The sequence below is a fragment of the Manacus candei genome, unplaced genomic scaffold, assembly GCF_025592945.1.
Source record: "Manacus candei isolate 608988 ecotype Guabito, Panama unplaced genomic scaffold, ASM2559294v1 h1tg000131l, whole genome shotgun sequence".
In the NCBI taxonomy this organism is placed as follows: domain Eukaryota; kingdom Metazoa; phylum Chordata; class Aves; order Passeriformes; family Pipridae; genus Manacus; species Manacus candei.
Genome location: NW_026138179.1, coordinates 1098866 through 1113341, shown reverse-complemented (window position 1 = coordinate 1113341; position 14476 = coordinate 1098866). Strand labels below are relative to the sequence as shown.

General features: G+C 42.7%; 1 protein-coding gene across 1 annotated transcript; it reads right to left on the bottom strand.

The window, feature by feature from the left end:
- Nucleotides 1–743: 743 nt before the first annotated feature.
- On the bottom strand, nucleotides 744–13897 carry LOC127462585 (receptor-interacting serine/threonine-protein kinase 2-like). The gene is made up of 12 exons (XM_051771282.1): nucleotides 13221–13897; nucleotides 11154–11307; nucleotides 10324–10477; nucleotides 9969–10124; nucleotides 9707–9849; nucleotides 9433–9482; nucleotides 8268–8429; nucleotides 7427–7512; nucleotides 5889–5957; nucleotides 5433–5598; nucleotides 4397–4549; nucleotides 744–3051 (listed from the first exon to the last, which is right to left on the bottom strand). Exons 2-12 carry the CDS (start codon nucleotides 11303–11305, stop codon nucleotides 2747–2749), a joined length of 1596 nt encoding a protein of 531 aa, XP_051627242.1. The 5' UTR covers nucleotides 11306–11307; nucleotides 13221–13897; the 3' UTR covers nucleotides 744–2746.
- Between the last annotated feature and the right edge of the window lie 579 nt (nucleotides 13898–14476).

Here is a 14476-nt window from a genome sequence, read left to right as displayed (position 1 = left end):
TTAGGGTCTGTACATTTTGGACTACTCATGTGGTGTAAAATTCTGTGTATGTCAGCAGTCCATTAATGCATTTTTTGAAATTTTGTAGATTAGTGTTTTATGAATATGCACTTGTTATCTTCCTTTGAAGTTCTCTGGAACTGTTTAGCAGGTACTGGTAACAGCATTTGAGTGGTATTTATAGCTTTGTTTGTCTTGCTCTCACCTGGAAAAACTAATCTCTTAAACATTTCATTCCAGTATCTCAGATTAATTTTCCACAAATCAACCTCAAGCAAATTCTAGTGCAGACATTCTTACATTGCAGGAAGTATCCCAGCTCAGATAAAAGTGTTGTATAGATAGGACAAAGGGCAAGGGACAGTCATCTTTTTGCAAATCAGCAAAAGATAGCTGCAACCAGCATCAAGAAGAAAAATACATTACAATAAGTCAGGAAAATAACCATCTGCCTACCCCACTTACTGTTCCTTTAATAAGTTTAAATAGCTTCATGAAATTTGAATATGACTTGTAATTTTTAACATCTATTTATTTTAGTTTTTTTTTTCTAAGTAACTGCAGCAGAGAGCTTTCCTAATTGGTCCTGAAGTGACTTTGTTTTTTTATCCCCTTTGCTGTCTAGAGTTTCCCATGTTTTATATTTCCTTCCTGGAACTCCAGTTGTTCACATTCAAGCCTTGTTCCTTCCCACAGATACTAAAGAACAGTTTGATTCTTCTGTCTTTGCTGTTTATTCTACCCTATTTTGCAGTAGCAAGGTAACTGCAGCACAAGGGCCATAGGATCTCAGCTGGAGAGCCAGCCTGGGCACACTCAGAACACCACAGGCTTTGAGCCCCTGGATGTTCCACCAGCCTGGGCACACTCAGAACACCACAGGCTTTGAGCCCCTGGATGTTCCACCAGCCTGGGCACACTCAGAACACCACAGGCTTTGAGCAGCTGGATGTTCCACACCAGTGAGCAGCATCAGACACTGCTCCACAGCCAACACACTACAGGCCTTAAGAGAGTTTAGATTTTTGGTGAGACAAAATGGTGCTGCTTTCACTTTACTGTATTTTAGTTTGGGATGAAAACTTTTTATATCAACAGCAGTGTCATTCCAACAAACTGGTATCATCCCTTCAAAACCACCACGCTGATAACTTGTGCTCCCACTGCTTTGATGCCAGTTCTGCATTTAACATTGGAGACTGGGTTTAGGCCTGGCATCAGATTATTTTCTGAAGTAGGCAGCTGTTTCTAAGAGAGCTGAAACTATTTCTGTGTCAAAAACATAATGACAAAAAATCAGCATAGCCTGCCAGCCAGCACATCTGTCACAGAAGCATAAAGTGTCCAACAGAAGCTGATAATTGTTTCAGCAGTATTGCCAGTTTCTCTTTTAAAAATTGGGAACTGTGTCCCATAGGTGAATGTTTATTTGTTTTGCTCAGATTATTTTATGCCTTCTAAAGAGGCAAAACCCTGTGACAGCAGTTCTTTTCCTCACATCCCTTTTTTAGCAGAGACTGTTGAAAATTCACATTTGAAGTGTAGATTGAAAAAACAATTAACTGTGAAATAGATATTTAGCTCCTTTAATAAGCAAAACTATTGTCAACACATCCTGATAGACATTACTTTTAATAGTAACAATATTTTATCTCCAGGCAATCTCAAAGTTTAATTAAGTTATGTAAAAGAAAGTCACGTTTGTGCTTTCAGCAGTACTGTAGCTGGAAATTTGATGTCACAAATTCCTTATCTCTAAAATTGCAATCTGCCAAACTGCTGAATTCAGTGAGCACTTTGAGACCGCAGAGAGAACAAAAGCAACATAGAGAAACAGAGTAACATGGTTTTGTGTTTGAAATACCTGTAGATTGTATAAATTCTCATGTTAATCTGGTGCCGTGGAGCTTGAAATCCCACTGGGCCTTCAAAAAACTGGCATCTTATATCATCATTTTCATTATAATTAGAGTAATCTTATTATTTTCCTTCACAGTCATGCTGGTTTTGGATATGGGGTAGGGTTAATTTTTTCATAGCAGCCACTCTGGGGCTGTGCTCTGGATTTGTGCCGAGAACAGTGTCGATAATTCAGGGGTGTTTTTGTTATTGCTGAGCAGAGCTCACACATTCACAGCACCCAATGCAAGGCTTGAAGGGTCCAAGGCAACACCAGATTTGATTGGAATGTGCTAGATCACATTTATAGCTGCTCTTGCTGTTGAGCTGTTGACAGGCTCTGTGCTTGCCATGGGGCTTGCTGCCTCCTGTACATTAGTGCTTGTTGGGGGCTGGCTTTTTGCTGCCACTGCTTGCTGTACCACTTATCTTACTCTGCTGTGCCTGGGAACATTTTGATAACAGCAGTGTTTCTGTGTACTGGACAAACTGGAACTCCAGTGTGAACTCAAAGGGTCTGTGACCTGTGGATGAGTCCAGGCAGCAGCAGGACACTCCAAAGCATCCGTGTCCATGGAGAAGTTCAGAAGAAGGCAAGGAAGCCTCCAGCACTCAGTATTCCCAGGCAGTCTCCCATCCGAGTACAACTTCCAAGTCTTCCTTAAGGCCCTGTTGAAGAAATAGTTCTTGATTCTCTGAAGCCTTTCAATCTTACAAAACTGCTGGGCTGTAGGAAGGATTGCCTTTGGTCGCTGGTATGAGGAGTCAATGTGAGTCACTGCCCTGACAAAGCAGCGGTGCTCAGAGGAGTGTAACACTGCAAAGAACTGCATCACAGCAGCAGCTGTCACCTCAGAGGGCAGTCTGGGCAGTGGCTGACTTGTCCCAGAGGACTGCATTTGGTCCCTGAGAGTGCAGTCAGCACCCCCTGTGCTGCCCTCTCCCCGAGGCACAGGCAGGTGTCCAGCAGGGCCCGGGCCCGGCCGGTCACGGTGGGGTGGGAGCTGATGGTCTCGTAGTCCGGCCGGGACAGCGTCTGCTGCGAGCGGAGCACGTCCAGCAGGTGGTTCAGGCGCCCCTCTGTCATGCAGCTCAGTATGCTCTGTCTCTGGCAGGTGAGGATTTGGCAGAAGTTTCCTTTGCAGCAAGGACCTGGAAACAAAAAGTGAAAAGGAAGTGGAAGGGGAAAAGGAAACAAAACGTGTTAAACTAGTATTATTTTCTTCCAGAAGTCTTTAGCAAGTGGTAACATCAACACCAGAAACATAAACTCAGTAGAGGAAGGAAGTGGGAAGAGTTAGTTTATTTGCATTCTATGTTCAAAACTAGTCCAAAGTATTTTCATCTTTTGTTTGAAACTCATGAAGATCAGATTACAGATCTTTCTAAAGACCTTTAAGTGCTCAGTTTTTTAGGGGAGCAGATTTTCAGGTCTTTTGTGCATCTGTATCGATGCACTGAGCATCTGTATCGAACCTCATGCAAAGCAGCTTGGCTTGACACAGATGAGAAAACTTTCTCCTGTCAAAAGTGGAAGGACAGACAACAGCTTAGGGTAGTGGGAGCATTTGAAACATAGCATGAAACTGGGAAAATGAATATACATCAAAGTCAAACTGATAAGAAAAGTTATACTCTTGGCAAAATGGTCAAGAGCTTTGGGTTCTGTCTCTTTTCACAAAGTGATTAGAACACTTAGTACTGATATCAGGGTTTTTAGTGTACAGGAGAAAATTAAGAACCAGAAGCCATGTTGCTTTGGAGAACATGCCTCTGTCATTCTGATTGTTGCTGTAGTGCTGTGTGATGAACTTTTCCTGCACGATCTAGTCTGTTGATTTATTCAGAAATTATGTCATCACTCAAGTGAATTGCCATGGAGAAGGCCAGCTAGGATGAGAACTATCATAAGCCAGATTGCAAAAAGTTAGCAAAACCAGCTCCCAAAGGTTCACCCACAGGCAGAGTGAGGCTTCCCAAACCAGCAGCTGAGCCTTTCTGCCTCTGTTCTGTAGGGAGACCTGAGACCATGGGAGTAAGGGAATGGAGGGCACCCTGTCACCTGTTCCTGTGGTCAGTAGCTACTCTTGTAGAGGTATACAATGCACAGCTAAAGACTGCAAAACAAATAATCCCAGACTTAAACAACTAGTGTATTTCACTCTCAATGTGTGGTGTATATTTTGTATTTTTATTATGGTCTTTTCAGAACCGTTCTCAGCATCACAGTGATCCTGGAAAGAATGTTCTGGGCAATGACCCTGGAGCCAATGTTCTCAATGGTCATTTCCAAGACTTCTGGGAAGAGAGGAGCAGTTATACATAAATAGACTTGTGAGACATTTGTATCAAATTAGGAGCACCTATTACACTAAATACTTAAAAATGTGCACAAAATTTAGAAATATCTTAATATTTAGAAATATTTTAAACAATTTTATCACTAAGATCTGGCCAAGGCAAATATTGCCAGCTCAAGCTGGGAGTGGTGCCTCACCTGTCACTGCTTGTCCAGGGTGCACTGGCTGTGGGCTGTGCTGGAGAGCCAGCAGTGGGGCCACATCCTGACTGCTTTGTGTGTCTGCAGCTGAACCACGTAAAGGAATCTTCCTAAACAAGTGTGGTTTTCTACTCTCAGAGCCTGGATGATCTAGAAAAGGTTAAGATGAGCAAGATTAGACCCTTGAGTTGAACAACAACAAACCACTATACCTTTGTCACCCACTGCAGAAGACTGGTACTTAGGACTGACTTGAGAGTGCTTACTGGCTGTTCTTCTGGCTCTTCGTTCTACACCATTATTCCTAGGAAGATTTTGGTGTATATTACTACACACACCAGACTTTTCCAAACTGCCTGCAGGAATTTGTTACTGAAGTCATGGAACATTTTGTGCTGTGATGAGTCTGAGCTGCTGGTCAGAACTAAAGGGCTTGGAAATGCAGATGTTGCTACAAGTGAATTGATTTCCTGTGTCTCAACTTTTGTATCCAAAAGCATGGGAAGTACAGAAAATCACTTATTGACACAAATGTAAACATTTTGATAGGACAAATCCACATTGGAAAGATAAAGGAAGTTATTTACATGGGAATGGTGATTATCAGGAATCATTCACACATTCCTGGCAACATAGTCTTTTTAAAACATATCTTCTTTTCTTAGCAAATTACAGAAAAAGCAGTTATTCCTGGTGGCACAAAGAGGTGGAATTCCCAGGAGGGACTTGTTCTGTCAAAACCAACACTCAATATTTGATGTGTGAGGGAAAGGCAGCTCTATATTTACAGCTCAGTATTCTAGAAAAAAATTAGCAAACCCAGCTTTTCTATCTATACATTTAATCAAAAAACATTGTGGTGTCTCTGGTTTCCTGCAGTGAACTCACACTTCAGACTATACCAGTAGAAGGCACAGCTTTACTCTGAGAAGGGACAATTTTACATGGAAAATAACATTTTTATATTGAACAAATAGTAATAGTTATGCTTTTCTTATAATAGCTGGAGCTAAATATAGTTCAAGATAGACACCTTTTCTTGTTTTTGCATTCTGTGGGATAGTATTTGACAGACCCATCTCAAGAATATTCTCTCTTCCTGCATTATTTCCACTGCTATCAAGTAGGCCAGTTGAGCTTGGCACTATGAAAGGAATTTTCTTGCTGATTAAGCGGTTGTTTTTTGGTGGACAGATGATCTGAAAGAGATCAAAATGGAGAAGAGTTACCTTCTTGGAAAGTTTTGTTCCAAACCCTTTTCTAAACAGGAGAGGTTCAGAACAAATCTGAAGTGGAAGATGTTGTTTTTGCGAGAGCCACGTCAGGGTTGTTTGCTGTGAACCAGGTAAAGCAGTGGGGTTTGTGGTTTGCCTGGGGGGAGTTACCCTGGGCAGGGACATTTTGCACTATGCATTGTGTTTGCACTGTGCACTGGCAGGGCTGTCAGGAGAGAGCAGCAGCTCCTGCAGACTCTCCTGCCTGTACTCACCTCTGAGTTGCAGGTGCCTGTCTGCAGGGTGTACGTGGCTGAGCCTTTGCAAGCATCAAGCGCTCTCTCCTGGCAGGAGAAAGCACAGGAACTCCAGTGAGGATGGATGGGGGTTGTTCAAGAACTTATACTGACAATGGATATTGATATTATACTCTAAGGTGTGCTCATATGTGCTAACAATGAATTGCACTGGGCAATTTTACATTTTAACACATGTCAGTGGGCATAGAAGCTGACACAAAATTCTACCCTCTTACTGTTTCTGGTGTTTCACATTTATTTTAAAACCAATTTTTGACTCACGCAGGAAAAGGTAAAAATAAGCCTATATTGAGAGAGATTGGGCTAGCTATAACATGTTTTCCTTCAAGGATCCAAACAGCACAGCCATGCTCTGTTAGTGTGCCAAACTGTCTGCAATAAGGGTGTGTCAATACTTGTAACTGTTTTCCCATTCCTACATCCACAGCAGATTGTTAAACTATTTTTTAGTTTTTATACTTCAACAGTTGTGAAGAATTTTCAAGAAACTTCAGTACCACTTTCACAGTAATTTTAGACTTATCAGTTTGAACAATAAATAGTGCTCTTCACTAATTCAGCAAATAGAAAAATTAAACCTTGCTCAAGGGCAACCAAAGCATTAGATTATGGAATATTTGGTAATAAACTTCAACAGTAGTAAAAATGACTTTGACTATAACTATGCCAGCTACTAAAACATTGATCAAGTCTGTTCTACAATCCCAGAATGTGATTGCAACAGGTAGAAATAATGCCTCACACAACACACCCAGGCCCAGCAATGAGACCGAGGGTGCAGCACGGGCTGTGTAACTGCAGGCACAGTCAGAGGGCTGCTCTGAGGGCTGCAGCTCATCCCCTGGTTCCCCACCACGACTGGCTCTGTTACCTGGGTAGGAGACAGCTCTGTTTGTGGCAGTCACGTTTGGGCCAGATTTCCCATGGCATTGTAGACATACATGGAGTTAGCTGTCCCTCAGCTGTTGGCCATTCCCAACCCATCCCTGTGGCATCAGAGAACCCTCTGAGACTGTAGGACAAGAACTGCCTTGTTCCTGAAAGCATGTCAATGTAGGAACAGTGCAGGGCACAGAACAGTGCTGATATGGTACTGCTGCAGCAGGTACAGACTGTCCAGGTTTGGAACTACTTGGTTTGGAACCAGTACACACAAAATTGTCCTTGGTTCTAGCCCTAATCTGAAGGACTTGAGGCTAATATTTGTTCTTACTCACATGGGTTTACCAGGCTGATGACAGGTGGTGACTGGAAAGAAGCTCTCATATTTTTAAAATAGCAGGTATCAATTGATTTATTTTCTAGAGAACCTCCCAATATATTTTCTACAGTTTCTAAATGAGCCTGGAGTGCCAAAGGGTATGCTCCAGCTCTCTGGTGCAGCCATTAAAGCAATCAAAACAAGGCCTTTCCTGGGTTTGGATCACAAAGATTGTAATTGAACAAATCAAGTAAAATCCTTGTAGGAGAACGAAACTTAATTTTGCACTAACCTTTGCATCCATCAGACTGTAGATTGCTGTGGAAATTGCCTCCTTATTTATACTAGTCAAAATTCCATTTAGAAGATCTACACATTCTGCAGGGGTAATAAAGCATTATAAATACCACATTGTGTATGAAAACATATATATATATTTAGACATCAGCATGTTGCAACTAACTTCACTATTATATTGAGAAGATGTATGAACTAGACAAAATGAGTTTAACACAACTTCCACCTCATACTTTTTCTTGGTTTCCTCTTTGACCTGATTTTAAAGAACGGTTCCAGTCACATGAAAATCATATTTTCTTAAAAGTTCACACAGATGTATGAACTTAATTGCAGAATGTTTACTCAGGACACAATAAATCCATCACAATAAAGCTATATGCAAATAGTTTCCTCAGCATTTCAACTTCAAAAGCCCTCAAATATCACAATTTTAACATTTCTCAGTAATCTTTTTAAAAACAGATGCTAAACATACCAATTCCACTAAAGTAGACAATGATAGCACACTTCAAAAGGAACTGGTTATGCATTGGAATTGAGAAATGCTTAGGGCAGTTTGATCTTTCTTAAGCTAGTGTAGATATATTAGATATGTGTATATATATGAACAATAATATCCCTTCCTGTATTTTTACGTTATACTAAACACAGTTTTGGAGACAAGTAAGGCAATTTATGGTGAGAAGTTTCAGTCAGAAGGAATATCTCAGGTACTCCGAGGGTCTAAAGCCCCCTCCCACCTCAGCTGTGCTGCATCTGGAGTGCTAAATAATGGTCCTGGAATGACCCTCTCCATCACAGATCTCACACAGAAAGCACATCCTCAATGTCACCTGCAGTCCGTGGTCTGTGAGCTGGATCCTGGTGCCAGCACAGAGCAATGAGGTGCAATAGTCTGTTCCTCTCAGGACAATTGCTTGGTATAAACTCTTCTGAAAGGCCAGGCCAGGAACTGCAACAGATTCCTGTCAGAACCTCCAGCAGGGCTGTTTGACCTGCAGTTTAAAAGAAAATGTCACTGCAAAAAATATTAAAGACCTCAAAACTCTCTTTAAATTACATTCAGCATAAGTCATATTATGTATTTTAAAACAAAGACTGTTTTTCTTAAAGCAAAAATGTATTAACACTCTTTTACCATAACCTTTAACTGTAGCTATAGCTACTTATTGATTGGAACAGGATATTTCAGGATAAAGACTTCTGTCCAAACACTGAGTCATAAATTGGATATATAAACCTGCATTGTAAACTACATGCACAGACACCTCAGGAATACATGTGATTATTCTAAGCATAGTTTTGTAAAAAGCCTTACTCTTGCATTATAAGAACAGAACTCCTACTGTACAAAACCCCCAGCTGGAGCAGCCTCAAGGTGGCAGCCACAAGCTGTACACACATGGAGATACTGTTCTGGGCAGTGTTTTTCAGGGGTTCTCAGTGTGTAGAATGCAGGAGTCCTTCCATCAGTTTTGCCATGCAGAATGAAGCTTTCACTGATCTCCACTTGCACGAAACAGAGAGCATTCCTAGAGCCTTACACTTGCATCCTTACACAAAGAAAGTAAGGATGCTTCCTGAAGAGGATTCAGCATGAACTGACATTTCTTGATTGGTATTTAAAACTCATGGCAACTGTAAAAATTAGTCTTATGCCCATTCAATTACTACCTGTCACTTAATAACTGACAAAGGTGAAGTGGTATTCCTGCTCCCTACAGGCAAGCTGAAACCCAGCTCAGTGACACGGTGCCTCAGCAAGCACAGGGAGATGCTACAAATGGGGGAAGAGAGATCACTTCTTTGGAAACACTGAGGGTTTGTTGAGAAATCCTAATCTTTACATCCTGGAATGTGGAGCTTTGTGCTGTAAGAGAAGGCAAAGGGACATCTGAAAAGACAGTGCTGTTTGTATCATAATTTCCCTAAAATAAGGGAATTTGTGGACAAGATTTGGACAATACAAAGTCTGACATGAATAACAGAGATAAATACCTTCAAAAGGTTTCTGTCTGCTTAGGCTCTCCCAACACATTATTCCAAAACTGAAATAAAAACCCAAAACAGTGGAAGACCACTCATTAGTTTGCAATCTGTATCTGTGTTCTCATTTCTAAGAGCAAGTTTATTGTTTTAAGAAAAAGGAGTTTTTCAAGACAGTCTATCCAAGGTCTGGTATTTTTACTGTTATGTCTGAAGATAAGTATTTTGGCAACATTGTAGAGTGTAGCCTGGACTAGGTATGACCTGCCCTTAAAATTCCATTCACCTGTAAATATCACCTTCCTGGGAAGGAAGGCCTCCTTCAAGGATTTCGGGAGGGAGGTACACTAAATCCTGGCAGCTCCTCTGATTCTGCAGGGCTGACCTCAGCTGCTGTTTCCTCCAGTTGGTTAGACCATAATCTGATATCTACAGAGAAAAAATCATTTGAGTAACAGTCCATCAAGTCTTGGTACTAAATGTTGACTCTTCAGATAAATATATGCAGTTGGATTTTACATTAACAGATGAAAAGTTGAAGCTCCTACCTTGGCTCTGTACTGTCCATCCAGAAGCACATTGGAAGGTTTCAGGCTGCAGTGGCAGGAGGCAGGCTGGAGGCTGTGAAGGTGATGCAGCCCTTCAGCCACATCTGCCAGGATCCTCAGGAGTAAGGGACATGGAAGTTCTGGGTACAGCTGACGCTGAGTTACACAAAATACAGGGTTTGGTGTGAAATTGTTGCTATTTACGTTTTCATTTGACAACAAACAGAACCACCAAACAGAAGCACAATCCAGAAACTGAAGAACAGATTGTGACCATAATTTACATGCTGATTGTTCTTCGTTGGCTGATCTTTTAATTAATTTTGCCACCCAGAAGATGACACCTTTTCTGTACCTCATGGATGAGCGAGTGCAGGGATCCATTGTCCATCCATCCAGTCACCAACCCCACGAGTCCATGGCATTGGTAAATCCCCAGGGGAGGCAGGAGACGTTCAGACTCACAACCTCTGACACCTGCTATATCCTGAAGCAGCAACTTCCACTCCCTGTAAAAAAGACCCAGTTAGAGGCAGGTGAGACTGAAGGGGGTTCCAGCTGGAGATGAGACACTGCAGGGTGTGGAAATGAGAGAGAACCATATGGTTGGTCACAAGGCAATATAATTCTACCAATAAACACGTATTATGTAATCTTCCAAACAATTCTAAGAAATTGAAGCAATCCCTCGTGTAGTGTATTTTTGCAATATAAAGTGAAAGATCTCTGGATGCTTTAACATGGACATAAGAGTACAATTTGAAGTGGGATTGAAGTGTGAAGGCAGGAGAAAGCTTGTATTGTGTCCTTTTGCTGTAAGTGACATTCCCATTTCCCAGGAAATGATGTTCTTCCATGCACATCTCACTGCACTGTAATCCTGCCCATGTTTCCTACTCTCACCTGTACGTGCTGGTTTTGATTAAATTCAGCTGAGATCTCTTTAGGGACTTCCAGAAAGATAATCCCACACCATGCTGGGATTACTGATCAGGGTTTGTATACATGATTATAGTACACAATTAATTACTTCAGGAGTAAGCTCTACTTCTACCAAGAATTGTCCAAAGCCATTGTTTGTGAGTACAGGTGCCTCCAGGCTGGAGCTGTGCTGGGGTCAGACGGCCCCGGCCCCGCTGCAGGTCTGGGCTCCCCTGGGGGTCACTTGGCAGATCAGACACCCACCTCTCTGTAGTGTCCTGGCTGCTCAGCAGCTTCACAGAGATGGGAGTGTTCCAAGAGATGTGGAAGGCTTTGAGTGCAAAGCCTGAGCCTGTTCTGGTCACTGTAAAGCTTTCCAAATCTTCCTGGGCTATCACAGGCAGTGGATTGGCCATTTCTTGATGGAGGGAAAAAGCAGAAAAGAAAAATGTTCTAAGAACTACTTTTTGTCATTACTACCAAAGCACAGTGAAGTTGCACCACCCCTAATGCAAAAGCCTTCCTGTATAAAGACAGGAAAAATGCACTAATTGCCAAGGAGTGTCTGCACCTAACTTGCCATCTGAGGCTGCAAGGTGCTAATTAGTTGCTCATCATTTCCATCTGATGACTTTGAAATGTTAGGCCATTATTTATATTAAAAGGTGTGATTTTAAAGTGATACTGAATTTATGTGGACAACAAACTAGCATCTTACAGTTAGATTGAAAAGACAATTATTCAATAACATGTCAGCATGTTCTGCATCATTCTTGCATATCTTCTTTAATAAATCACATGTGAATGCAAAAGCAAGGTAAAAGGCAAATTTTCTGCTGTTGTAGACTGGCAGAATTCTGATAAATGGAGTTGTGTCTTTACAGCAGCCCCTAATTTGGCCAGTACAGTCCCTGTACAGCCCCTCTCCAGGCCAGCTGCACGTCTGAGACACTTTGCATGGCAACACACGTGGATTAGAGAGAACTTCTGCAAAGCATCACTGTCGGACCATGTGAGTACCAGTTTTAATTACATCTCTGAAGCTCCATTAGACTAGAGGTGACAAAAAGTCAGCGGTGAAGGAGGAAAACAGGCAATCTAAGAAAACACATGGCATAAAAGCATTGGTAAGGATCACTGCAGGGTCAGCAGTCAGTGGGTCACAACTCAAAGTGTAGCTCAGCAGACCTGGGCTAGAAAAGGAATGAGATGAGGGGACTCAAGTAACTGTGAAGGACTATTGAGTGTGAATTGTGCTCTACAAAAACAGTTCCTGGGATGCAGAAGGCCTGAAAGTCTTCTGACTTTGAGCAGAAGTGAAATAGAAACAAAAACCAGAAGATAAATTAGCCCCTGATCTTGGCTGAACTTGTGGTTCCTGACCAATTTACTTTCAGTTAACCTCAGTCTCTCCCTGCAGGCACATCCACAACCAGAGGGGTACTAACCTCAGTTTTGCACCCAACCATACTCAAAATGCAAATAAAAGCACAGCAGCTGATTTACCAGTTCAGCTTTGACAGCATTTCATTCTGATAGGAAAGCACAGTTGAACTTTTTGCCTTTTGTTACATTATTGTAGCTTAAAGCAATAACTGCCTTAGGTGCTTCTCTAAGGGCTTCCTTAAAGAATAAACCCAGTATGGTATGAGGCTGACAGAGAGTTTAACAGTTTCATAAAATTTGAAAGTATTCCTTTGAATGAAGATAAATTTCCAAATGAGCCATTTATCCCTTAAAGTTGCAAAGACAGACCACACAGATCTAACAATCTTAAATATAAAGGAGGTAATCAAAAGGTGTCAGCAGCAAAATTATGTCTCCTTTTTATTATATACAGCAATAAGTAATAATTTAAATGGCTAAAAGAATGTACTCAACTCCAAACACAGTGCAATGAAGTTGGAAGGTCTAATCACTGAATATGGAACTGTCAAGGAACTACAGATAACAAAGTCTCTCTGTAATCTCCAGATTGCAAGGTAACAAAGACATTTTTTCAATAGTTCTGCTCTTTTGAATGTTTTTTCTCCTAGATCCTTCTAAAATCTCACCATCAAATTCTCAAACCAGTATTCTGTAGGTGACCTATGCAAGGAAGAGTTTAGTATTATTTCTTAGTAAGTCTGGGATAACTTTGCCATCCTGTCCCATCTGTGCAGGCAGGGGCATGAGGAAGACTCTATAAAGCTATTCATTTCAAGTTTCTAATTATAAAGTAATTTTTAAAAAATAACTCATAGCAAAGATATTTCCTTAGTACGAGAGAATCTCTATGTTAACATACATAGATGTCTCAGGAAAAGAAACTGGAAATAAAAATCAGCTTACCTCTGGAAAGAGAAGCATAAAAACTGTGGAAGGAGGGAGTGAAACTGTTGCAGGTGTGAGCCGGCTGGGAGCTGGACTCGAACAGCCCGAGCTGTGCTGCCGAGTCAGGGCTGTTGATGTGCCTTCCCTCGGCTGTGCTGCTGTGCCTTCCCTCGGCTGTGCTGCTGTGCCTTCCCTCGGCTGTGCTGCTGTGCCCTCCCTCGGCTGTGCTGCTGTGCCTTCCCTCGGCTGTGCTGCTGTGCCTTCCCTCGGCTGTGCTGCTGTGCCTTCCCTTGCAGGCTGTGCTGCTGTGCCTTCCCTCGGAGGCTGTGTTGATGTGCCTTCCCTTGCAGGCTGTGCTGCTGTGCCTTCCCTCGGAGGCTGTGTTGATGTGCCTTCCCTTGCAGGCTGTGCTGCTGTGCCTTCCCTCGGTGTTTCCTGGTTCAGACTAACTCTGTAGTGACCGCACACGAGCGCGATCACACACGCAGGGCTGGGAGAGCCGCTTTTCCCTCAAGGAGCAATGGCAGGAGGAAAGAGCTGGCAGGGAAAAGCGCCGTGTTGGATCCAGCCAAGGCTGGAAAGGGCAGGGCTGCACACACCGGTGCTGAGCTCTGCCCTGGGTCAGGCTGACAGCACAAGGAAAACACCCTCAAACTCTTTAAACCGAGTGGATCTCAAAACAGGAAATAAGTGCCGGGTTTCTGTAGGTGTGGGCACAGGGGCGAGGGGGAGTCACAGAAATCTGGCTGTGCAAGAGCCCTGCTGGAGGGGGGTTCTGGTGAGAGTCAGGGTGCCCTCATCACGAGAGGGGCAGTGGCACGCTGGGCACACCAGAAATGCAGGCAGGGAAGGGAGAGCAGTCACCACACCTCAGGAGTCAGGAATGGTGGAACTGCAGCTGAAATACCAGAGTCAACTTTAGGGCCCTCAGTTCAAAGCAAATGTGGACAGACTGAAGAGGATGCAGCAGAGCCACCGAGGTGGGGCCCTGGAGCACAGACCTGCCAACCAGGGGCTGAGTGAGCCAGTCCTGCCTAGGCAGGGGCAGGAGGCCGAGGGGATATCAACTGGAATACCTAGGCCAGGTATGAAGAGAGACAAATTCTCTCCATAGTGGCAGATAACCACCAGTGGCACAGGCAGATGTCTCTGATTCAGAGGTTCGAGCCAGATGCTAAAAAAACCATTCACTGGTGGGTAATGCAGTACTGGAATGGGCCACTCAGGCTGCAGAGTCTCCATCCTTTAAAAGGTTCTTTAGAGTTTGCTAGACA